This window comes from Anastrepha ludens, chromosome 4 (genome assembly GCF_028408465.1).
Source record: "Anastrepha ludens isolate Willacy chromosome 4, idAnaLude1.1, whole genome shotgun sequence".
NCBI lineage: Eukaryota > Metazoa > Arthropoda > Insecta > Diptera > Tephritidae > Anastrepha > Anastrepha ludens.
In genome coordinates, this window is record NC_071500.1 from 5,558,706 (window position 1) to 5,581,253 (window position 22,548).

General features: G+C 40.1%; 5 protein-coding genes across 10 annotated transcripts; 2 read left to right on the top strand and 3 right to left on the bottom strand.

The window, feature by feature from the left end:
- Window positions 1-4,905: 4,905 nt before the first annotated feature.
- On the bottom strand, window positions 4,906-7,259 carry LOC128859640 (T-cell activation inhibitor, mitochondrial). Of its 4 annotated transcripts, none has more exons than XM_054096607.1 (3): window positions 7,066-7,259; window positions 6,445-6,999; window positions 4,906-6,028 (listed from the first exon to the last, which is right to left on the bottom strand). In XM_054096607.1, the coding sequence occupies exons 2-3, from the start codon at window positions 6,991-6,993 to the stop codon at window positions 5,081-5,083; spliced, it is 1,497 nt and encodes a 498-aa protein (XP_053952582.1). In that variant the 5' UTR covers window positions 6,994-6,999; window positions 7,066-7,259; the 3' UTR covers window positions 4,906-5,080. The 4 variants fall into 4 exon arrangements, with proteins under 4 accessions (XP_053952582.1, XP_053952580.1, XP_053952581.1 ...); XM_054096605.1 differs by having other exon boundaries at window positions 6,445-7,002; window positions 7,066-7,258; XM_054096606.1 differs by having other exon boundaries at window positions 7,059-7,258.
- Window positions 7,260-11,274: 4,015 nt separating this feature from the next.
- LOC128861666 (G2/mitotic-specific cyclin-A-like) lies at window positions 11,275-14,422 on the bottom strand. The gene has a single exon (XM_054099968.1). It carries the CDS (start codon window positions 13,981-13,983, stop codon window positions 12,442-12,444), a length of 1,542 nt encoding a protein of 513 aa, XP_053955943.1. The 5' UTR covers window positions 13,984-14,422; the 3' UTR covers window positions 11,275-12,441.
- A 1,102-nt stretch (window positions 14,423-15,524) lies between these two features.
- On the top strand, window positions 15,525-19,779 carry LOC128861667 (germinal-center associated nuclear protein). Of its 3 annotated transcripts, none has more exons than XM_054099969.1 (7): window positions 15,525-16,217; window positions 18,120-18,340; window positions 18,406-18,445; window positions 18,516-18,689; window positions 18,747-19,133; window positions 19,197-19,337; window positions 19,396-19,779. In XM_054099969.1, the coding sequence occupies exons 2-7, from the start codon at window positions 18,322-18,324 to the stop codon at window positions 19,673-19,675; spliced, it is 1,041 nt and encodes a 346-aa protein (XP_053955944.1). In that variant the 5' UTR covers window positions 15,525-16,217; window positions 18,120-18,321; the 3' UTR covers window positions 19,676-19,779. The 3 variants fall into 3 exon arrangements, with proteins under 3 accessions (XP_053955944.1, XP_053955945.1, XP_053955946.1); XM_054099970.1 differs by having other exon boundaries at window positions 18,277-18,340; XM_054099971.1 differs by lacking the exon at window positions 15,525-16,217 and adding an exon at window positions 18,051-18,067 and having other exon boundaries at window positions 18,277-18,340.
- A 366-nt stretch (window positions 19,780-20,145) lies between these two features.
- Window positions 20,146-20,982, bottom strand: LOC128861669 (uncharacterized). The gene is made up of 2 exons (XM_054099973.1): window positions 20,764-20,982; window positions 20,146-20,699 (listed from the first exon to the last, which is right to left on the bottom strand). The coding sequence occupies exons 1-2, from the start codon at window positions 20,861-20,863 to the stop codon at window positions 20,566-20,568; spliced, it is 234 nt and encodes a 77-aa protein (XP_053955948.1). The 5' UTR covers window positions 20,864-20,982; the 3' UTR covers window positions 20,146-20,565.
- Window positions 20,983-21,355: 373 nt separating this feature from the next.
- Window positions 21,356-22,524, top strand: LOC128861668 (probable prefoldin subunit 2). The gene is made up of 2 exons (XM_054099972.1): window positions 21,356-21,590; window positions 21,693-22,524. Exons 1-2 carry the CDS (start codon window positions 21,460-21,462, stop codon window positions 21,991-21,993), a joined length of 432 nt encoding a protein of 143 aa, XP_053955947.1. The 5' UTR covers window positions 21,356-21,459; the 3' UTR covers window positions 21,994-22,524.
- The last annotated feature ends 24 nt before the right edge of the window (window positions 22,525-22,548 follow it).

A 22,548-nucleotide genomic window follows, 5' to 3' on the forward strand; every position in this document is an offset into this window, starting at 1 on the left:
CGATGTGAAATTTCGGTTGAGCCGTCTTTAAAAAAGCAGAAATGCACTTCGGGTCCAGAATTACACTCAATGCCAGCTCTGAGGAGAAGTATAGAGAACAGTATTGCTTTATCGTCCTTAATTTGGTTGTTTGGTCCAAGCTGTAAATAGAGTCGCCGCGGAATTAATGGTAGAAAGTTGTAGATCCTTTACATTCGAAAAGATACCATGACGTCACATGCAAATATTGAACAATCATCAGCGCATAAGAACAAGGAAACAGGGAAAAACATTCCCATGGCAGCCGGTTCTACGTTACCGGAATGACTCGGGTTTTTCCCGACCAAGGGCTGCCGTCCCAGTAAACTAGCCCTGTCTAGTGTACCGTATCTCAACAAGAAAACTCGCTTTGATATTCGAGGAAGCTTTGAGATGAAGAAATTGAAAGCAAGGCCGAAAAGGTTTCACCCTGTAGCACCCTTGCCTTATCCTCCTCTGTTCAGGGATTTGATCTGGAAATATCACTGACAAGTGACGAGAGGGGGAGTTACACTACTCTGATTAGCTCCGAGGAACCGTAAGTATTCCATTTTGGGTCCTTTGGGGAAGCATCGCCACGTTCCACCGAATAGAACCCGTGCAGGATGAAGACACCTGTTGGCGTTAGCATCATGGGGTCACATACCGTGTGGTGGGGGTCTGAAGGTGGCCTTAACAGGTCTTAAGCCTGTAGCCTTAAGACTTAAGGTGACTCCACTCGCTCGTCTAATTGCATCTAACCGAAGCTGAGTTCGGATGCAGGGTTAGGCTCGATGCCAGCACTGATCAGAAGTATAGGACATTCCCATGGCAGCCGGTTCTACGTTACCGGAATGGTCCACACGGTATGTGGCCACGTGTTGCTCCCGCCAACAGGCGTCTGATGCCTCCACGGCTACCACTCCCCCTGATAGGCCGGCACTACCAACCGCCACCACAACCCACACCTCCACGGTGAGGAGCCTACCGGAGCAACACAACTCCCCTTCAACCCCTCCCATCCCTTCCTGCTCCAACCCCAGTGCGGGGACAAACCAGCAGCTCCTGGTCCCCCGTACAGTCTGTTCCGTGTGTCAGACCGTAATACCTCGGAATCTGGTATCAGTCCAATGCAATTCCTGCAGTGGCTGGTGCCATTTTCGGAGATGTTCCGGCCTGCGCACCACCCGTGAGTGGACAACTGCCTACGTTGCCCCCTGCTGCAGAGCTCTGCACCCACTACCGCCCCCGGAGGCGCGGCCGCCCACCACCATCAGGCCGCAACAAACACAGTGGATTGCGCAGCAGGTCCAACGTAGACAATCCCACGCGTCCCTCACCCCCCGGATTACACTGACCTCACCGAGATGCTTCAAGCTTGTCCAGTTTAACTGCAACGGACTTACGAGTAAGGTCGACGAGATAGTCGACTTTATGAGCCGGCACAGTATCAAAATAGCTGCGGTCCAGGAAACAAAGTTGCACGCTAGGTCATCTCTGATCACCAGGGATGGCTATAACGTTCACAGACACGATCGCGAGCGAGACAATGGTGGTGGCCTAGCGTTCATAGTCCACCACACAGTGCAGTATCGTCTCATCGATGAAGGAATCGACCGCAGGGACAGCACCTTAGAATGTCAAGGCATAGCTGTCCGGTCAGGCGATTCCGAGCTCGAAATCTTTAATATATACATACCCCCTGTCACCTGCTGCCCGGCAGGATATCACCCTGATTTAGGTGCACTCATCAGAGGTGAAAACCGATTGGTTGTAGGTGACTTTAATGCGCATCACGATCTTTGGCATTCAAGCCTGCCAAATGATCGTAGGGGACAGCAATTGGCAGAGCAGATAGACGACTCGACATTCAGCACTGTGAACGACGACGCCCCCACCAGGGTAGGGGGCAATTGTAGCAGCTCGCCTGACCTAACAATAGCTAGCGCGGGTCTGATAAATAGCATAACGTGGCGACCTATGCTATCGCTTGCATCAGACCACTTGCCCATTATCGTCTCGATTGAGAGACCTGCCGACTTCGTTTCCGCGAATCACCGGTCCTATTGTAACTTTAAAAAAGCTAATTGGGCCGGCTTCGCGGAATTCACCGAGGACACCTTCGCCGCTCTTCCCATCCCCACTGATGTGCGCGTAGGCGAACGCGCATTCCGCAAGGTGCTCACAGCTGCTGCGGCTCGCTTCATACCAGCTGGATGCTATAAGGACATCCGTCCTCATTTCCCAGCAGAAGCAGCCAGTTTAGCAAACGAGCGTGACCACCTACGCCAGGCCGATCCCGGGGATCCCCGCATAAGGGATCTCAATTTGGAGATCCGGCAACTGGTAAATCAACACAAGCGGACTAAATGGGTTGAGCACCTGAAGACTTGTAACCTCACCTCCGGAGTGAGTAAGCTCTGGTCCACCGTTAGGTCCCTGTCGAACCCGACGAAACACAACGACAAGGTGGCTATCACCTTCAACGGTTGTACTTCGTCGGACCCGAAGAGATGCGCGAGCTATTTTAGCCGGCTGTTTACACTGCATCCTCCGGGCGACAAAACCAAACGTCGTGTTACCAGAAGGCTGCACAAACTGACGAACGACAGTGCGCCACTTACTTTCTCCGGTGATGAGGTTCAGGGGGCCATCAACAAGTCGAAATCATCGAAAGCCATTGGCCCTGACGGACTAAACGCGCTGATGCTGAAGCATCTGGGACCCCTGGGAGTAGGATACCTCACAAGGGTCTTCAATTTGTCTCTGGCCACTCTCATCATCCCTGACAAGTGGAAAGCAGGGAGAGTGGTCCCACTATTGAAACCTGGGAAACCCGCCAACCAAGGGGAGTCTTATCGGCCGATAACTCTCCTTTCCCCAGTAGTGAAGACACTTGAAGCCCTCCTACTCCCACTCTACACGACACACCTGGCCCCAGCCCCACATCAGCACGGATTCCGACGAGTGCACAGCACCACCACGGCACTCACCGCCATAAACGCCCAGGTAAATCGCGGGCTTAACCAAAACCGCCCCTGCGAGAGGACTGTCCTAGTAGCGTTGGACCTAAAGAAGGCTTTCGATACAGTCAGCCATTCCACGCTACTAGATGATATTTATCAGTCGACACTCCCGCCAGGGCTGAAGAGGTGGTCCGCGAACTACCTGAGCGGTCGGCACTCGTCAGTGATTTTTCGAGATCAAATGTCAAAGCAGAGGAAGATTAAGCAAGGTGTACCGCAGAGTGGTGTCCTTTCACCCTTGCTTTTTAACTTCTACATCTCGAAGCTCCCCCAACCACCAGCGGGAGTTTCCCTGATCTCATACGCTGACGATTGCACGATAATGGCGTCGGGCAATGACATCGATGGCCTGTGTTCCAAAGTGAACAACTACCTCACCGACCTTTCTCGCTTTTTCACTGCGAGGAATCTCCAACTTTCCCCCACCAAGTCCACGGCGACCCTATTCACCACCTGGACAAAGGAGGTCAAGCTGTCCCTTAAGGTAAAAGTCGACGACACACCAATTCCGACTGTGAATAACCCCAAAATTTTGGGTGTAACCTTTGACAGATTGCTCTCCTTCTCTGCACATACAACCGCAATTGCCACTAAAGTCCAAAATCGCAACAAGGTCCTCAAATCGCTGGCCGGCAGCACTTGGGGCAAAGACAAAGAACTGTTGCTTTCGACATTTAAGGCAATTGGCCGGCCGGTTCTAAACTATGCTGCGCCTGTCTGGTCGCCTGGTACTAGTGATTCGCAGTGGACAAAGCTTCAGACATGTCAAAATACCGCCATTCGGACAGCGACCGAGTGCCTCCTGATGTCACCCATACAACACCTACACAACGAGGCACAAATGCTCCCAGTTGCGGAGCACAACAAATTGCTCAGCAAGCAGTTCCTGCTGGGGTGTTACCGCAGGTTTCACCCCTGCAGACACCTGCTTGAGCCTGAGCCGCCTCCCAGGCACGTCAGGAGACACCTCCTCAACTACGCTGACGAACTCCAGGACAAAACTGACCGAAACCTACTGGACCGGACAGTATTTAGACAGTCAATAAACGATGATTATCAATGAACTCCCGTCCTGTGAATGCCGTAATCGGAGTCCAACCACCACCTATTGCAGATGAAGAGCTCCAGCTTCCCCGTGAGACTCGTGTAACATTGGCACAATTACGTTCTGGATATTGTAGCAGGTTAAACTCCTACTTATCCAGAATCGACCCCGACATACCAAACACATGTCCGGCATGTGAAGGTACCCCGCACGACACTAACCACCTCTTCACATGCCCCCTCAATCAGACTCATCTAACCCCCCTCTCCCTCTGGACCCAACCTGTCGAAACAGCATGTTTCCTGGGTCTACCCCTAGATGAGCTAGACGAAGACGACCGATGATATACTTACACTGACAGGGCAAACTATGCTGTTAAAACAACAACAACAAAAGAAGTATAGGCGTAACATAGCTGCATAGAGATGCTGCAGTGACGAAGGACAAGGGGTGAATTATGCTGCACTTTACCAGGTTAGTTTATTACTCCTAATGTATAAGTAGATGATTTATGCTGCATAAGCATTATATCATCCGATTTGGCGTTCATTGGAGTGTTGGAGATTTTTGGATCATCTCATTAGCAATGCCAAATACCATGGACGATGGAACGATGAGCTGTTTGATCTTTTCAGCGACATAATGTTACCAAGTAAGTTTCGCGGTTCCGCTGTTTAGGTGACGGCACGCTGCAGCCTGAAGTATCCGATGCGATACGCACTGGAGGCATAAAGAAGAGAGAGGTCATGTGGAGGAGATCTATCTGAATTAATTGAATTGAATTGCTGTTACAGCGCCAATTTGAAAAAAACTTATTAAACGCATTGTAAATTTCTGTTACTTATACTAATATTTTTGTTTTTATTTGGGCGTAGTCGTCGTATTCTAGAATTACAAAAAGTATATGTATATTGAAAAAACATGGATGTATTATATACTATTTGCAAGAGCTAATAATCACTATAGAAAATATTAAATATTTTCTACCTCTTCATTACGCAAAATTCGTATGCTACCTTGGTTCAAAGTCCCAGGGTATGCAAACAATCCCATCCGTCAGTACAGAGTAATAGTTCGTTATGTGCAGATTCAATTCCCGGAAGCGTATATCTTTATATGTTAGTAGTTTATTCATTGTTTCTATCATTTTGTCAGGTGTTACGGAGTCATCTTTGGTCAAGGTCTGTAATCGCAACTGCTGTATACATTGCGCGTTTAATTTCCGCTCTATTGTCTTTTGTGTTTGATATTTTTCTGTACGTTCTTTGGCTATATCCAAGTTGGCGGTAATGAAATCGATTAACATGAACCCGGGGCATGTTGCTGGTGCTATTAGCTGACCTGTAGGATTCACCATTAACGGACCAGCCTCCGATTCAATGACTATTTCATAGTTTTCCAGCGTGGGTGGCCAGGACTTTGGAAACTTGTTTACAGTAAGGTAATCACCAAGTGTCGTTGTCACTTTTATCAAATGTGCCGCATATTCGCGCGCTTGTTGTTTAGGCATAAACTTCCTACGCCCAATTTTTATGTTGCGCAGTACCTGCGACAGTGTATTCTCATAGAAGGGGACTCTTTTTAAAAACTCGTCGTGTTTTGGAATGTTCTTTATGAAATCAATCCAACTTGTCAGCACATCCCCAGTAAATAACATAATGTGCCCTTCTAAGCTAACACCAGTGAACGGCGCAAAAACTAGAATACGATTTTTCAGCGCACCCATATCGTCACCATGCAGATCTGTCATGCGTTCCAAGGATTTCAGGCACCCCCGAAAATGTTCATAATTCCAACCGCAGTCATAACGAATATCTCTCAGATCCAAACGCTTCGTTACTGCTTGTTGCAACTTTTTTACCTCCTCTTTTAAGTCATCCAACTCAGCAGTGCGCAATTTTGCCAATGGTGCATTCTTTTTTAACCAAGAATCCAGTGTTTTCTTTTGCTCTTTCTTTGTCTGCAATTAAGTAAAAAATAGAAATCTTAAAACGTTGATTTACACTCTTTAATTAAAAGACGTTCATAGTAACTAATTAACGATAAATTCATAGTATATATTCATTAAATCTGGGACCGGCGTACGTGAAGAATCATGCCTTTTTAAAAGCTAACCTTCAGTGAGCTTGTGCCACCAAAAACGCATTAAAGCCACTTGCCATTGAAAGGTGACTAACGTTGAAGTAAAGACAATCCACAAATTACCGAGGATTTAGGTATTCGATTGAAATGAGCTGTGTATAAAGCTCACCATGGCGTGATATGGAGTATAAATATATGTAAAACCAAATAAATATTTTCATATTGCATGAACGAAGCTTACCCTTTGAAAAAAAAAAATCGTTTACACATATGCATAAGTAGTAGTAAACTTACATTATAAAAAGCACTTTCGAAGGCCGAGAACTGAGATCCGTAGTTGTAATCGGTTCCGACTTTAAAAGAACTTGCGGCATTCGCGAAACCCGCAGCTGTTGCTGTTGCACTCGTGGCTGCCGTCACAGGCATTGATTTAATAGATTTAACATAATCCGTAGGAAGGTTGCATAATTCCAACAAACGTTGTACTACCAACTTTGGATCGTTTGTACTTCGGTCCAGTGTTACCTTGATTAATTTGAAGGTATCTCGCGAACTGGCATTTCCATCTCGTATGTAGAACTGTAATGTTTTAGTTTCGTACAATGATTGATACTTCCGCTCATATAAAGATTCCATATGCGCACTTAAAAGCTTCAAAGAGTTCTCATTGACATTCCTCTGTATTGGATGCTGACCAAAGAAATCAGGGTGCACCGCAAAGTAAAATGGTCGCAAGGCGTTTGTCAATTCGGTACTTATGTCCCGCAATAAAATATATGACCAAGTTAAAGGTGGCAGCTGATGTTTACTTTTAACAATAACTGAATTAAAACGGAGCAGCATATTTGCCTACTACAAAAAAATTATATAAGTACGTTTTACGAAGGATTAAGGAAATACACACATACGTCTTACTAGCTAAAAATTGATGTTGATCCCAAAATCGATTAAATATCCATCGCTTCAAATAAATTTTGTTCTGATTTATGCAATGAAATACAATTTAGACGCTTACTTCTTTTTGCAATTCTGAATTTGCATAGAAATAACTAAAACTAAAAAATATATAGAAACAAAACAGATAACAGCTGGTAAACAAATATATCCACAGACATGATTGCCAATGTCACTCAATATTAATTTGTGCTAAATTTCTAATTTTACAGCCATACATCTATGTATCTCGAAGTGAACGTCTGGCAAACAAATCGTTCGCGTGTGAATTGAGCAATTCGCGCCTTGATTCTATATTTGAAAGAAATAAGTTTAGGACAAATTTCATAGTTTGATAGCTTACGTCATACGTACCAAGGCGAATCTATATATATAGTATAGCTATATAGAGTGATATGATCTACCACGATAAAACAAAATGATATTTTTATTTATTATTTGTTTTGTTGTTGTAATTTTTCAAACATCTGGCGAAGATTTGAAATATTTTCATTACCTAGCAGCCGGCTCTACGTTACCGGAATGACTCGGGTTTTTCCCGACCAAGGGCTGCTGCCCCAGTAAACTAGCCCTGCCTAGCGTACCGCACCCCAACCCAATCTACCGTCACGGAAGCAATTCTACGCAGCATGTTTGATCCAAATACTTCTCTTAGGGATGGTATTGAACCCAACCCTGAACCAGAAGTATTCTACTGCTGTATGTGCCACAAACGGCTCCACCCGAACTTCACCTGGTTTGGTGCAATAAGTGCAACGGGTGGTGCCATCTTTAGACCTGCTTAGGCCGTAAGACACAAAAGGAGTGGTCCACACGGTTTGTGGCCACGTGTTGTTCCCGCCACTAGGCGACGTTTACCTCAGCGGCGTCATCGTTGGCAACTAAAACTGCCGCCACTAATCAAACCTCAACGGTTAGTAGCAGACCGGTGCAATACAACTCCCTCTCTGACCCACAAACCTCCTGCTCCAATCCCAGTGCAGGGACAAACCAGCAGCTCTTGGTCTCCCGCACAATCTGTCCCGTGTGTCACACCAGGGTTCCTCGGAACCTGACATCAGTCAAGTGCAAGTCTTGCAATGGTTTCGTTGCCCCATGCTGCAGAGTTCTGCCACCCGGAACCGCCCCCTTGGTGCAGCCGCCCATCAACATCAGGCCGAAACAACAACTGCGAAACGCACAGCAGGACCAACGGAGATAACCTTACGCATCCCTCACATCCGGAGTTATGAAAATACTCCCGAGGAGCTTCAAGCTCCTCCAACTTAACTACAATGGACTAACGATCAAGTTAGACGAGATAGTCAACTTCACGAGCCGACATGGAATCAAAATAGCTGCTGTCCAAGAGACAAAACTGCACGCTAGCTCCTCCCCGATTACCAGGGATGGTTATAACGTGCGCAGAAAGGATTTATAGCGTTTATAGTCCGACCACTTCTCACCTGTTGCCCAGCAGGATGTCACCCTGAAATTCGGGGGCTTAACAGAGGTGAAACCCGTTTAGTAATAGGTGACTTTAATGCGCATCACGATCTTTGGCACTCAAGCCTACCAAACGATCGTAAGGGATAGCATTTGGCAGAGCAGTTAAACGATTCGACATTTAGCACAGTAAACGACGACGCCCCCACCAGGGTAGTGGGCAATTGCAGCAGCATGCCCACAATTGCTAGCACTGGTCTGGCCTGGCGACCTATGCTATCGCTAGCATCAGGCCACTTGCCCATTATCATCTCGATCGAGAGACCTGCCGACTTTGTTTCCGCGGATCACCGGTCATATATTAACAAAGCTAATTTGGCCAGCTGCTGCGGTTCGCTTCATACCCGCTGGAAGAACCCGGGACCTACGTCCCAATTTCCCAACTGAAGCACCTGTTCTGGCAAACGAGCGTGACCACTTACGCCAGGTCGATCCCGGGGATCCTTGCATAATGGATCTCAATTTGCAGATCCGGGAACTGGTAATCTAACATAACCGGACTAAATGGAAAGAACATCTGAAGACCTGCAACTTCACCTCTGGTGTGAGTAAGCTCTGGTCCACTGTAAGGTCAATGTCAAACCCAACGAAACACAAGACAAGGAGGATATCAACTTCAACGGTTGCACTTCGTCGGACCCAAAGAGATGCGCGAGCTATTTCAGCCGGCAATTCATACTGCGTCCTCGGACTGATAGATCCAAGCGTTGTGCATTAAACGGCTGCACAAACTGACGAACAACAGTGCGCCAATTGCTTTCTCCAGTGATCAGGTTCAGGAGGCTATCAACAAAATCAATCAAACGAAATCATCTAAAGCCATTGTCCCTGACGGACTAAAAAAGCTGGCTTCATTGGGAGTAGAGAACCTCTCAAGGGTTTTCAATATGCCCATAGCCACTCTCGTAATTCCTGACAAGTGGAAATCAGGGAGAGTGGTTCCACTACTGCAACCTGGGAAACCCGCCAACCAAGGGGATCCTTATCAGCTGATAACTCTCCTTTCCCCAGTAGGGAAGACTCTTGAAGCCCTTCTACTCCCACTCTACACGAAATACCTGACAACACTGTCACCCACGCCACGCTACCACACACTCCCGCCACGGCTGAAGAGGTGGACCGCGAACTATCTGAGTAGTCGACATTCGTCGGTGCTGTTTCGAGGCCAAATGTCTAAACAGAGGGAAATAAAGCAACGAGTTCCTCAGGGTGGTGTCCTTTCACCCTTGCTTTTTAACTTCTACATCTCGAAACTCCCCAGCCACCAGATGGAGTTTCCTCGGTCTCCTACGCCGAAGACTGCACGATAATGGCGTCGGACAATGACATTGATGGCCTGTGCGCCAAAGTAAACGACTACCTCCCCTGCCTTTCTCGCTTCTTCACTGCGAGGAACCTACAACTTTCCCCCACGAAGTCCTCTTTAACACCTGGACAAAGGAGGTCAAACTGCAACTTAAGCAAAAAGTCGACGCCACACCAATACCGACTGTTAACAACCCCAAAATCTTGAGAGTTACCCAAAAGTTCAAAATCGCAACAAGGTCCTCAAATCGCTTGCCGGCAGCACTTTGGGTAAAGACAAAGAAATGTTCGTTCCCACGACAGTCGGTTCTACGTTATCGGAACGGCCCGGATTTATACCCGGCCAAGGACTGTCACTTCAGCAGCATTCTCCATATATGTATGGGGAATGTTTTTGCTGCTACAACAACAACAACAAAGAAATGTTGCTATCGACATTTAAGGCAATAGGCCGGCCGGTTCTAAACTATGCTGCGCTTGACTGGTCGCCTGGAACTAGTGATTTGCAGTGGATAAAGCTTCATGCCAAAACTCTGCCATTCGGACAACACCTACACGACAAGGCTCATATGCTCTCTGTGAGGGAGCACAACAAAATGGTCAGCAAGCAGTTTCTGTTATAGTGCTACCGCACGTCCCACCCATGCAGACACCTGCTTGAGCCTGAGCCGTCTCTCAAGCAATTCTGGAGCCACCTCATCAATTACGTCGACGAGATCCAGGACAAAACAGACCGATACTTACTAGACCGGTAGTATACAGACAGACAATTAACGACATTCAGCGGGAGACATTTACCACCTTCTTAAGATCCCGGTACCTGAATGCCGTTATCGGAGTCCAACCACCACCCATTGCAGACGAATAGCTTCAGCTTCCCCGAGAGTGTAACATTAGCACAATTACGTTCTGGATACTGTAGCAGGTTGAACTCCTACCTATCCAGAATTGACCCCGACATACTAAACATATGTCCGACATGTGAAGGCACCCCGCACGACACTAACCACCTTTTCACATGCCCCATCAAACCCACTCATCTAACACCCCTCTCCCTCTGGACCCAACCTGCCGAAACAGCTAGTTTCCTGGGCCTATCGTTAGATGAGCTTGACGATGCACACTACACTGACAGAGCAAAGTATACTGCTACAACATCAGCAGTAGAAACATTTTCCACAGTGATCCATTTACAAGAAAACGCGTTTCCAACGTAATCGACATAAAAACAAGCCGTAGACGAACAATTGAGATGCAAAATTGCTTGCAGAAACGACATCGTTTGCAGACGAATTGGTCGTGCAGTCCTTCGTTTGAGTTAGATTAATAGACTTTTTATTTTACATATTTGACTGAATATATTTATTATTTTAAAAATAGCTAGCATTACATGTATATGCCTTAGTGCAGTTGGTTTGTTTATTACAATATTATTTTTTGATAAACAAAATATTCTAAACAGAGCCAATAATTTTAATAAAATAATTACACGATCGGTTGTGTCCAAGTACCAAATGCCATAACAAAACCTCGTGGAAAAATCATACTACCATAGCTGTATACTCCACATTTTCAAAGATCAAGCCTATGCAAATCGCTTGCCAACATTGGACCAACTCGAACAAATTTTTACTAGTGAGATTATTCATGGATAATCTAGAAAAAATTCAACGCATATTACAAGCATTCAATGTTTCAAAAGAGCTGGGCACTACTGTATGTCAGAATTCTTAAATATGTATATTATCTTAGTAGACATATCTCCTTTGCGACATTACATAAATATTTGCAATTTTGTATATGCATTACAGTATCTAATAAGCTCATATTTTGTTTACGAAATCCGATTACTAATCCAGTGCGGATTACTAATCCTTCGCGAATTTTTAAAATTGTGATTATGTAGGAAAGTAAAATCGTATAAAAATACAAAAATATAAATAACAACATATAATAAAAATAAAAATTTACAGCTAAAAATCAAAACAAACTATTTCATTTGATATTTCGGATAAGGATTGGCGGGAACAACTGAAAATTGTTTTGTTTTTAATAAATAGAAGAAAAGAAAGAAATAATAGATAAATTATTATACTACAGCAAATGTGTCAGTTTGTTTACATATCGCGTAAATTATAAATAAATATGATTGACGTAGTTGCATGCTTATTTTTCACATTTTCTGAAAGAATAAATATGAAATAACATTTATTAGCCGAACTAATACTCATGTATTACAGCTTAACTTTTACTGCAAGGGATTTTTTTATTTAATTATTTATTTTATTTAAGTAATTAAGTATTTTACCATTTAAATTCCTTATATTTTTGTGTTGAGACTACATCAACCATATATAAGTTTAGTTTTCAAATTAAAGTTTTACGACGTGAGAAAATATGCTTGACTTCGAAATTTAGCCATCCCTTAACACAAACAAAAATATAAAAGGAAACATAAATTATGAACAAGGACTATTAAGCGTTTCTCAACAAACACAAAACCCTTTTAAAGTAGGTATTGAGATGTGTCCTCTCATCTGATTTGGATCAATTGAACATCTGAGAGACCGTCCGCCGTATATGTTCGTTATTTATCCCCGATGCGGGCTTTTCGTGTATTTCTTCCCTGCTAATCAATTCATTGTTTTTGCGTAAAATAAATTCGAATGCTTCTTCATCCAGTTCAATAGGTTTGATTGTTGATACCTTTTTATACTTATCGGCCTTGTATTTTTCTTGTATGGCCTGTTGCGCTAGTTTTGTAGCACCATTATGTGATTTGCAGAGGTGCAAGAGTACTTCTTTAAGGTCTTCTAAAGAGTACGTTGTTAATTCTTCCAATTCAACTGTCCAAACCGTGTAATCCAACAGATGTCTTGCCAATGCATGGGCAGCAGCAGATATCAACGACGGTACGAAACGCAAATAGGGATCAGCTTCCAGAAGTGACAACTCACAAATATATTGAGTCAGAAATTTGAGCCTATCTGTCATGTCTAGCAGCGTAGCATAAGTGTTGACAAACACGTAAGCCGTCGGTGTGCACAAGTCAAATGCTAAAATTTTTAAAATAATCTGTTCCATTCGTAAAACTTGTGCTTTGTTGTAGGTATCATCTGTAATGAACACGAATTCGCCGACATCTGGTGGGTAAATTTCCTCATATTTGGATGCAATAAACATGGCTGCTGTACCAACCAGCTGCAATTTGCTGCGCACTACTGACATTTGACTAAGGAAACGGTCAATATACGATACGGAAAGATATAAAGTTTCTGTATCCAAATTGTACTCCTCGGACACTTCTACCAGCCAATCCACGAGAATTGTGCGCATTGAATGATTAATATCAGCCTGGCGACGCATATAGTACGGTTTAGGTCGACGTTTCTTCTCACTTTCAAGGAAATATTCCAAGATATTTCTTTGGTATTCCACAACCTCATAGAAACGTTGTCGATTATTACAAGGAATGAGGAGGCGTCGTTCTCGTTCCTCCGCTTCGGTAGTTAAATCAGCGACTTTTCTGTCGTCATTGTTATCCTCCAACACTTCGGATTGTTGAGTAATATCAGCTAGGGAACGATCTACGGACATCGGCGACAGCACTTCGGACACAGACATTGGCGTAGATTCAAAGGCGCATTCATCGTCGTCGTAAACCCTTCCTTTTTGTGAAGCATCACTAAAGTTATTTTTGTTAAGACAATTTTGCTGGACTATATAATTATTTTCTTTTTCTTCTTGTGTAACCGCTGTATGCGCAGTTGCCGCTGTTGCTAATATTGCGGTATTATCATTGTGTATTTTTGCATTCCCAACCTCTCGAAACGCCACTTTGCTACCCACCATACCACCAGCTGCCTTGCGTCCATGACCGTTATTTGAATTTGCATTTAGAACTGCCATGTTAGCGCGCCCCATACCGTCAGTCTGCTTGCCCTTACCTGGCAGAAAGGCACCTCCAAGTACAGAAGGCTGAAAGGGATTCCCTCTATTGCCGCCGGCACCCAGGGTTTTTTCCTTTAATACCGTAGGAATTTGTGGATTCTCCTTCTCCGCATCTTCATGTATGTAGAAAGTCGCCATTGTCAAATGATCCTTTTTTATGTAGTGCTCGTTTTTGTCTCTCTTTCCCACTTACGATCGATTCAAAGCGGTATTCGTGTTTTCGGAAAAATTTCGTATACAGGCACGATTTAATTTACGTCGATTGGTTAAATTTCTGGTACCACACTTAACTCCTTAATTTAATAAAGTAATTTTTTAAATTCTATGGTCACCACGCTATTTTTGGAAATCCAGTTAAATAAATGGAAATTTCATTCGGCTCTGTGCTGCTTTATTATTTAAGTAAAACTTGCGGTGACCAGTCAGTTTAATTAACATCTATACACCCGTGAATTTCTCACTCCACAAACTTAATTCTTTCTTCTTTATTTCTTCATTCGGCAGTGAAATTATTTTTAAAATTTGCGCCGTCGTTCTCAGCTCAAAGCGTCGTTTAATTCAGTCATAGATAATAACATAGATAAAAAGATGCGAAACTCCTACATTTTGAGTGAGAGCGCGCCCATGAGCTCGTTTCAAAACTTGGCAGCATTCGCAGATCATGGGATATTGAACAGCTAATAGGCAAAATGGCGGGCTGATAGAAAAAAATGCTCCGAAAATAACTCAGGAAAAGAGTTCGTTTTTGCTTATTGGAAAAATACCACGATTGAAATATTTATAATTATTTGTCTTAAAATTAATAATTAATAATTTAAACTGAAGTGAGGTTATACAATTTCCTTTTCGGCTTCTATTTTTAATATTTCATGGTTGAAAAGCGTAGGTAAGGGAATTGAATTTGAATTTGAGAAATTTTACAAAGATTATAGGTTGTCTGCTTTAACTTATTCTGTTCGTTGTTTCAGATTTTTTTGTAACCCACTTTTTATGTTATAATAAAAAATCGCAATATTTTATGTATTTAATTATACTTATGTTTTTCTTATTACTTTATTATCATTATATTACTTTTGTATTTCATTATTGAATAATTTCATTTACACACCAATTTTTGAATTTTCTGCTTATTTATGTTAACATTTCTTATGGGCTGAGCTTATTTTTATTATATGTAGTTGTATACGGGTAATAAAAGGCAACTGGGCTACCGCATACTAAATACTAATCTCAATGATGGTGTGGAAACTAAAATTTCCCAATTTTTTTTTTAAATACCCATTCAATGTTTCTTCCGGTGTGGCATTACTGACAAATGTTATAAAAAATGCACATTTCTCAGTGCTCTCACGAAATAAGAGTTTCGTAGCTAGTCATCTATGCTTTATCTATGATTTATGCAGTTATGTTCAACATAGACCCGATTTACACGAGGAGACATCTGGAAGGGAGACACTGGAAATTCTCTTTTGAAGTTTCATTCGCGTTCACACGGGCAAAAATGTTTCTGCGACATTTTGACATTTAACACTTTAGCATCGTCTGGTTCGGATGTATTCTAGCACGCGCTTACATGTAAAGCAGAGAGCGTTCGACAACAGTTTCTTAAATATATGAATGAAAAATGCAAACTGGTTAAATAATAAATCATTTGTTGTTTTTTTATTGAACTATATTTATAAATTCTTATACTTGAATAAAAAAAATTAAATTAAAAATACTTCATATGTAAATAATTAACTTAAAATTAACTTGAGTAACTAGAAATGCGAGGAAAATTAGAATTCAACATAAACATGCCCCATAATATATTTTAAATTATACCTACTTTACTAGCAAAAATAATCGTGCATTTCCCAAGCAGTGTTCGGATGTTTGTCATCTTTGTTATCTTCCGTTTGCTTGAAAACCAACACATAACTCAGAACCTTCTCCCACAAAAGAAAAAAACGAATGAAGCAACTGTCAAAAATTGGAAAGATTGGAAATACGAATAAGAAGAGCAAAGCGTGTCGCCGAGTACGGGAGACAAAATCCCTTCTCTCTTCCCCGACCGTCCTTCGCCACCGAACAAAATGTTTCCCTTCCAGATGTCTCCTCGTGTAAATCGGGTCATACATAATAAGATGAGAAACTGTTTCATTTTGAGTGAGAACGGCCCCATGAGCTTGTTTCAAACTTGGTAGCATTCACACATCATGGGATGATGAACAGCTAATAGGCAAAATGGCGAGCTGACAGAAAAAAAACTCCGAAAATAACTGACGAAAAGAGTTCCTTAGTGGAAAAATTCCACGATTGCACATTTTTCAGCGCTCTAACAAGATGGTATCTACATATATAAGGTGATATCCAAGGCGTGTCTATACAAGGTGATAGCAGTTGTACAAAGACACAAAGTTAGACGTATTTTAGATAATCTACTTGTATGTGGACATACTATAACGACTTGGTGGGCGGGTGGTCAATTTGCAAAAGTGTGTACATATATGATAGAACGTAGAAAATTACTTAAAATCCGAGCCGTGTAAGCCTCAAGTTTGCATAGAGATGCCAAGGGTTAAATTTTCAATATTTTGCAACAATGATAGAATAGCGATTGCGCCTTTCGAATTCGCCGTGTCGTAAGAACAGATGAATAAACAAGCAAAAGGAAGGGGAATAACTTTCTTGCAACGGCGTCTTCCGCATTAAAATGCGAAAAACTGCATTTGGAGGTCTTATATTAATTTGTGTTTTCACAATGTAACGCACAGCATTTCGTTTTAATTACACTGTGCGACAATTTTGGGGTCATCAAAATCAAACCACACCGGACCTTTTTTTTCTGAAAATATACCTATTCAATAGCAAAACCCTCGCTGGGTTTTTAAAAGTTAGCTCGATTTTTTTTTTTATTGCGTTTTGAAGTTTTCTATTTTCATGAGATTTTGGAGTTTTACCTGTACGCTAAATTTGACTTATAAATGGACCTTTGTTTGATTTAATCGATTTATTTTGTCATAGCTTGATGCAGAAATTTCGTACATGTACAAATAAACTTATTTTGAGAAGAACCTATATCTCAATACGGAATTTTGAATACCAAAATTTCGAAAAATTTTATGTTTTTACCATTTTTTACTGTAATTATGAAAATAATTAAAATTTCTCACTATTTCTTCTATCAAAAATGTTGCAAAATGTACTAAAAAAGTCATTTATAAGATAAAAACATAAAACTGAACTTTAAGTTTGTTATTTTCTAAAAAAATAAATTTTTAACAAGATTTTTCTTCATAAAAATAATTTTTTTATACTCTGTTGTGAAACGTCCACAACAATAGCAGAAAACGTTAATATTTGCAGGACAATTGTACATTTTTTATTTTCTTAATTCATAAAAAAATCACGTAAATGAAATTAATAAATTCAAAAATGTTAACAAAAACCGTATTGTTCACAAAATATTTAGCGCGTCAAATGTGTTTTAGGAGTTGTTATGCACGAACCTGATCTCGCAAGACTGCTGCGATCTTAGAACAGGTAAAATCGTTGGGAACAAATTTTGGAATTTCTAAAACAAACATTTCCTGATAAGACAGACTACAACCTTCTTTATACTTTTTATTTTGGAATGTGTGCTAGCCACTTTTCTATGTACTTAACAGGCTAAAAGTCTTGTGAGACCAATCTTGCTTTTCACTACTCACGATCACATTTTGTTACATCCAATATTCATTGGAAAACCGTATCTGGAAAAAATACTAGCAAAAATAGAAAAATCTGAAAATGTGTATAACGGGTGGTTACGTATAAAATTATTTTCATAATTACAGTAAAAAATGGTAAAAACATACAATTTTTCGAAATTTTGGTATTGAAAATTCCGTATTGAGATATAGGTTCTTCTCAAAATAAGTTTATTTGTACATGTACGAAATTTCTGCATCAAGCTATGACAAAATAAATCGATTAAATCAAACAAAGGTCCATTTATAAGTCAAATTTAGCGTACAGGTAAAACTCCAAAATCTCATGAAAATAGAAAACTTCAAAACGCAATAAAAAAAAAAGTCGAGCTAACTTTTAAAAACCCAGCGAGGGTTTTGCTATTGAATAGGTATATTTTCAGAAAAAAAAGGTCCGGTGCGGTTTGATTTTTGATGTCGCACTGTGTTAGTTGAATTATTTTAAATCTTACAAATCGCAATACTACCATTCCCTGAATTTTCACAATCATGTAATTTTTCCTACTTATGTTTGTTTTGTATTGCGAACCGGGCTGACATCAGACTTGTCAATATCGCGAAAAATGAAGTAGCTGTTTTTAATGGCGCCACCGTAGAAACTCAATTCGCCTTGATTATTTTGCTACAAGTCGAGAAGCAGCTGGTTTGTTGTTGTACAGCTTTACAAATAATTAAATTCGAATTGTTTGGAAAATTTTAGCTTTGTTTATATCGGATTTTCAACAAATTAAATATCGTAATAACGATGTCGAGCCATATAAGAGGTATTATTAAAATGTGCATTATTTATTTATTTTGAAAATGTTTCTCTTCAAATTTTTACACCTAGGCACTTGTGAGCTTTTTTGTCCAGAAGGGGAAGCAAAACTGTAAGTGATATTCATTGAATGCTTAAACTGAAAGTCACCAAAGATATAAGTCAATTATATAAATTTGCAGTCGAATTAAAGAGAGACTTTTACATTTTTATGAACTAAAAAACGGCGAAAAGAATGTGCCAGGCAAGTTGGTGAAAGCCTTTGCGCGTTCAGCTGCTGGCGTAAAAGCGCCCAGAGCAAAGGATTTGCGCACGGAACTCTGCTTACAAAAAACTGTCGAGTACTTATTAAAGGAGTAAGTTAACAATTAACAAATTAATTTTTAGATTTAGCCTCTTAAACAACTTTCTAGTATAATCTTAGATAAACGAAAGCCGTATAATTTTATATATGATTTCGTATTCGATCGGTTACGTTCAGTCCGTCAGGAGGTGGTGATGCAGAATTACAATGCACAACAGACTTTGAAGTTGCTTGAGCCAATGGTGATGTTTTTAGCTTACAGCCGATATAGGCTTTGTGAGGAGCATATAGATAATTTCGATCCAAAAATTTGCGATCAACACCTGCAAGAATGCCTGAAACGCGCTTTATGTTGCTATGATGATTCTAATAATGTAAGCAGTCTCAATTTAAACGAGTTAAATAGACGCAATTTCGTCGAAGCGATGTATCTTCTATTCAATTTAGAGACGACCGAGGCGCTAAATCGCGCAATGAGTCTGCCTGATGAAGTAAGGTAAATCAACTATTGACGATTTCGAAGCAATTAGAAATCTTATTTCCTAACTCAAATTTTCAGAAAAAGCGAACGGTTTGATTTGGCTTATCAAATAGCTATAAGTTATTATCAGGGAAATTTCTACAGAGTACTTGCGGGGATCCAGAAACTCCCACATATTTTAAGTGCAATAACTGCTTTGAAGTTGCAAATATTAAGACGGTATATACTATAGTAATTTTTCAAATGGTCCATTATTTTCACATATTGCCTTTTATAGCAAAGTTTATTTGGTATTTGCTCACGCTTATAATAGTAAGCAATTGGTTGTTCCTGCCAGATTTTTAAGCAAACTGGTATTATATGAACGCGCAGATGATCTGTTAGCTGACTGCGAATACTATAATATCAAAGTAAACGAAGACAAGTCGAGTTTTCAGTTCGTGAAATCAGATTTTAAATTGAATGCTGCTATATTAAGAGAAAAGCGTGAACGATTTGTCGAGGAAAAAATTGAGAAAATCTATCTGCCGGAGACTTTGCTTTTAAAACGTATTTAATATGTAGATAATTATTATAGAATAAATCTTAAAAACGTTTATACTATGAAATGCAATATTATGGAAATTGATATAAAATAAAATTTAAAGTTTTTATCAAGACTTAGCAGACGCATACTTCTTCATAGACACTGTTTTCTTTCATAGTTTTCGTGCTTATATAACTGTTTGCATCAACGATGAAAAATATGAAATCAATTAATTTTCTATACCGAAATCCCCCAAGACATTATAGATATAAATACATTTGCTTTGTTCAACCTCATTCACGTACGTAAATGAGTCTCACAAAATATTGTTGCGACTTAAACACTTGCACCGAGAGGTAATTACCACTAACTCTTACCCAGTAATAATGTAATCGTAGACCAATCACCACCTGTTGTCAGGGGAAAATTCGCGTTCTGTATATTGTAGCGGGTTTACGCTTACCTCTGATCCGACGTACTCCACATATCTACTACCACAAATCTCGTTCGCTCTAGCCCATCTCATTGCAGCGGAGCATTTATTCCGTTTACAGCATAATGAACGAAGTTTTCTATTTAGCATATTGTCTATACATATATAACAAAATTACTGTTTTTTGATGATTCTACTTACAACAACATACTATTTAAGCAGGACAAAAAGTAAATAAAAAAGTGAATTTGGTTATGTTTCAAGGATCAGTGCCCTTTATGAAATATAACGTTCGCTATTTTGTCTTTGTTAGGATGCGGCATTATGAGTTACCTTCAATAACTTTATTTTTCTAATAAATATTTTGGTTATTCAGTGGCTCCATCTTCACTTTAAAACACTTATTATGACTACGGTTTCCATTACATTTTCAGATATGGAATATTTCACTATTATTGATTGACCAATGTTGAATGGAACTGCTATAGTTACAAAATTTTGCTACTATGTTGCTCGACGATGCTGGAGATAGGTGTAATACCAAGTACACTACCCGTGAACGATAAAAGCACCGAATAATTAAAGTACCAAAATAGGCAAAAGAGTACCGCAAAAATCACATCTATTGAAAATTAAATAGATTTAAATTATGAATTTGTTACTATAAGGAACATAAGATTACTTACGAATGGTAACACGTTCCCATTTTTCGACCATATACAGCTCAGTGACCATAAGATAGCGAAACCACCAGTAATTGCAGAAGTCAATTATGTTTTGAATCATTTTACGCGTTACTGTGTGTATGCTCTGAATCACTCAGTGTAAAAAAGAAATATTAAGAATCCAATAAATAATTGGAAAGTGATAACACAAATTTAATGGTAAAATTCGCCCTTTATTGACGGCGAATTCTAAATAGTGTTGCCAGAGAATTAATTTTTTTTAAGAAGCTGCTAGTACACTATGTTTCTGCAAGCCAAATTTTTTTGTTTCGTGAGCACTGGTCATGTAATATGTACAATTAGAATTGAGAATGATTACACACGCTTGCTACAGAAATCAGAGAGCGGAAGTTTTTAAAAGTCAGAAAATATTTTGTCGCAACGCACATAACAAATTTTTATATTGAATAAATGGCAGTTATTATGGATTTATAAAAAATAAATTGTGATGCATATATTTTATTGTTTTCAAACATTTAAAAAGTACTAAATTTACTTTTCAATAAATAGTACTATATAAAAAAGAATGTTTCTACACTGGCGCGGCGAAATCGTTACTGTCAAATGTCTTGCCGAAATTAGTAATTGCAACCAGACGCAAATTTACCGAGAAGATTTGCTGTTTCCTTACATCTGTTACAAAAATCACAGAAAACAATGGCCAGCGAACAAGCTAAAGAAGCCAAATTGAACGAGAAGATTATTGGGGAATTCCAACAGCTCAGAAATGAACAACGAAACCTCGTAAACAATTTAAATACGCTGGAGATGGACTTGAAAGAGCACAAGTATGTATGCAGACATAACCTCAATTACTGCCTAATTTTGATTTGAGTATCAAATCATTTTCCATATTCTATAGTTAGAATTATTTATTGAATCTCTTTTAGAACTGTGATAGAAACCCTCAAAACAGTAGATCCAGAGCGCAAATGCTTTCGATTGATTGGCGGCGTGCTAGCAGAACGGACCGTCAAGGATGTGTTACCGCAACTAATTGAAAATAAAGACTTTATCGAGAAAACGATCACACGCGTGAACGAAGATCTCACCGCTAAAGGACAACAGATCAACAAATTTAAAGAGGAACACAATATTAAGATACGGGGAGAACAAATGTCCAATGAAACACCAAAAAGTGAGGAAGACGAAAAAAAATCGGAAAACAGAAATGTTTTAGTGTCGAATTAATCAAATTGGGGGGAAATGAATGTGTAATGCGATCAATAACTACGCGTACTGTGCCCATTCGACTCCCGTCCATGTTTCTAGAGATTGGGAGTTCGCAATAATCAAAGATAACACTTACAATTAATTTCGGTAATAAGACTAACTTTCAATTAAAAAGAAAAGGCTATAGTTCAGTTGTCTACAATTGCCGGTTCAGCTTGCTTCCATCGCAGTTTGAAATATGGGCCGATGAAAATAAGTACATGCATTGATTAAAATTATATATGTATATTTAATTAAAATACTTTTTTAAAATAATAATGTTTATCAGAAATAGTATATAAATAGAACTGTAAATCCCTTCTTCACAATATTTTTGAAACAAAATTAAATTGTCTAAGAGCTACTTAAAGAACTGAACAAACATTGGCTAACAGAAATAGTAAACTGATATTCTAACAGAATAGTTCAAGAAATTTATGGAATATATCGCTTCTTTTAAGATGAGCAATCATCATATTTCATCCTACTAAAATGCAAATAACATTTAAATTTATTTGTCTTTTTATTACAAAA

What these genes read in the sequence shown, in the direction of transcription:
- LOC128861667 (XM_054099969.1), top strand. An exon ending in CCAGAAGGGGAAGCAAAACT is followed by an intron (nt 18,446 to 18,515) that starts GTAAGTGATATT and finishes ATAAATTTGCAG; the next exon opens with TCGAATTAAAGAGAGACTTT. An exon ending in AGTCTGCCTGATGAAGTAAG is followed by an intron (nt 19,134 to 19,196) that starts GTAAATCAACTA and finishes TCAAATTTTCAG; the next exon opens with AAAAAGCGAACGGTTTGATT.
- LOC128859640 (XM_054096607.1), bottom strand. Translation starts at nt 6,993, where the DNA reads ATGCTGCTCCGTTTTAATTCAGTTATTGTTAAAAGTAAACATCAGCTG. An exon ending in TCGAAAGTGCTTTTTATAAT is followed by an intron (nt 6,029 to 6,444) that starts GTAAGTTTACTA and finishes ACTTAATTGCAG; the next exon opens with ACAAAGAAAGAGCAAAAGAA.
- LOC128861669 (XM_054099973.1), bottom strand. Translation starts at nt 20,863, where the DNA reads ATGATTCAAAACATAATTGACTTCTGCAATTACTGGTGGTTTCGCTAT. An exon ending in ATGGGAACGTGTTACCATTC is followed by an intron (nt 20,700 to 20,763) that starts GTAAGTAATCTT and finishes AATTTTCAATAG; the next exon opens with ATGTGATTTTTGCGGTACTC.
- LOC128861666 (XM_054099968.1), bottom strand. Translation starts at nt 13,983, where the DNA reads ATGGCGACTTTCTACATACATGAAGATGCGGAGAAGGAGAATCCACAA.
- LOC128861668 (XM_054099972.1), top strand. Translation starts at nt 21,460, where the DNA reads ATGGCCAGCGAACAAGCTAAAGAAGCCAAATTGAACGAGAAGATTATT. An exon ending in ATGGACTTGAAAGAGCACAA is followed by an intron (nt 21,591 to 21,692) that starts GTATGTATGCAG and finishes AATCTCTTTTAG; the next exon opens with AACTGTGATAGAAACCCTCA.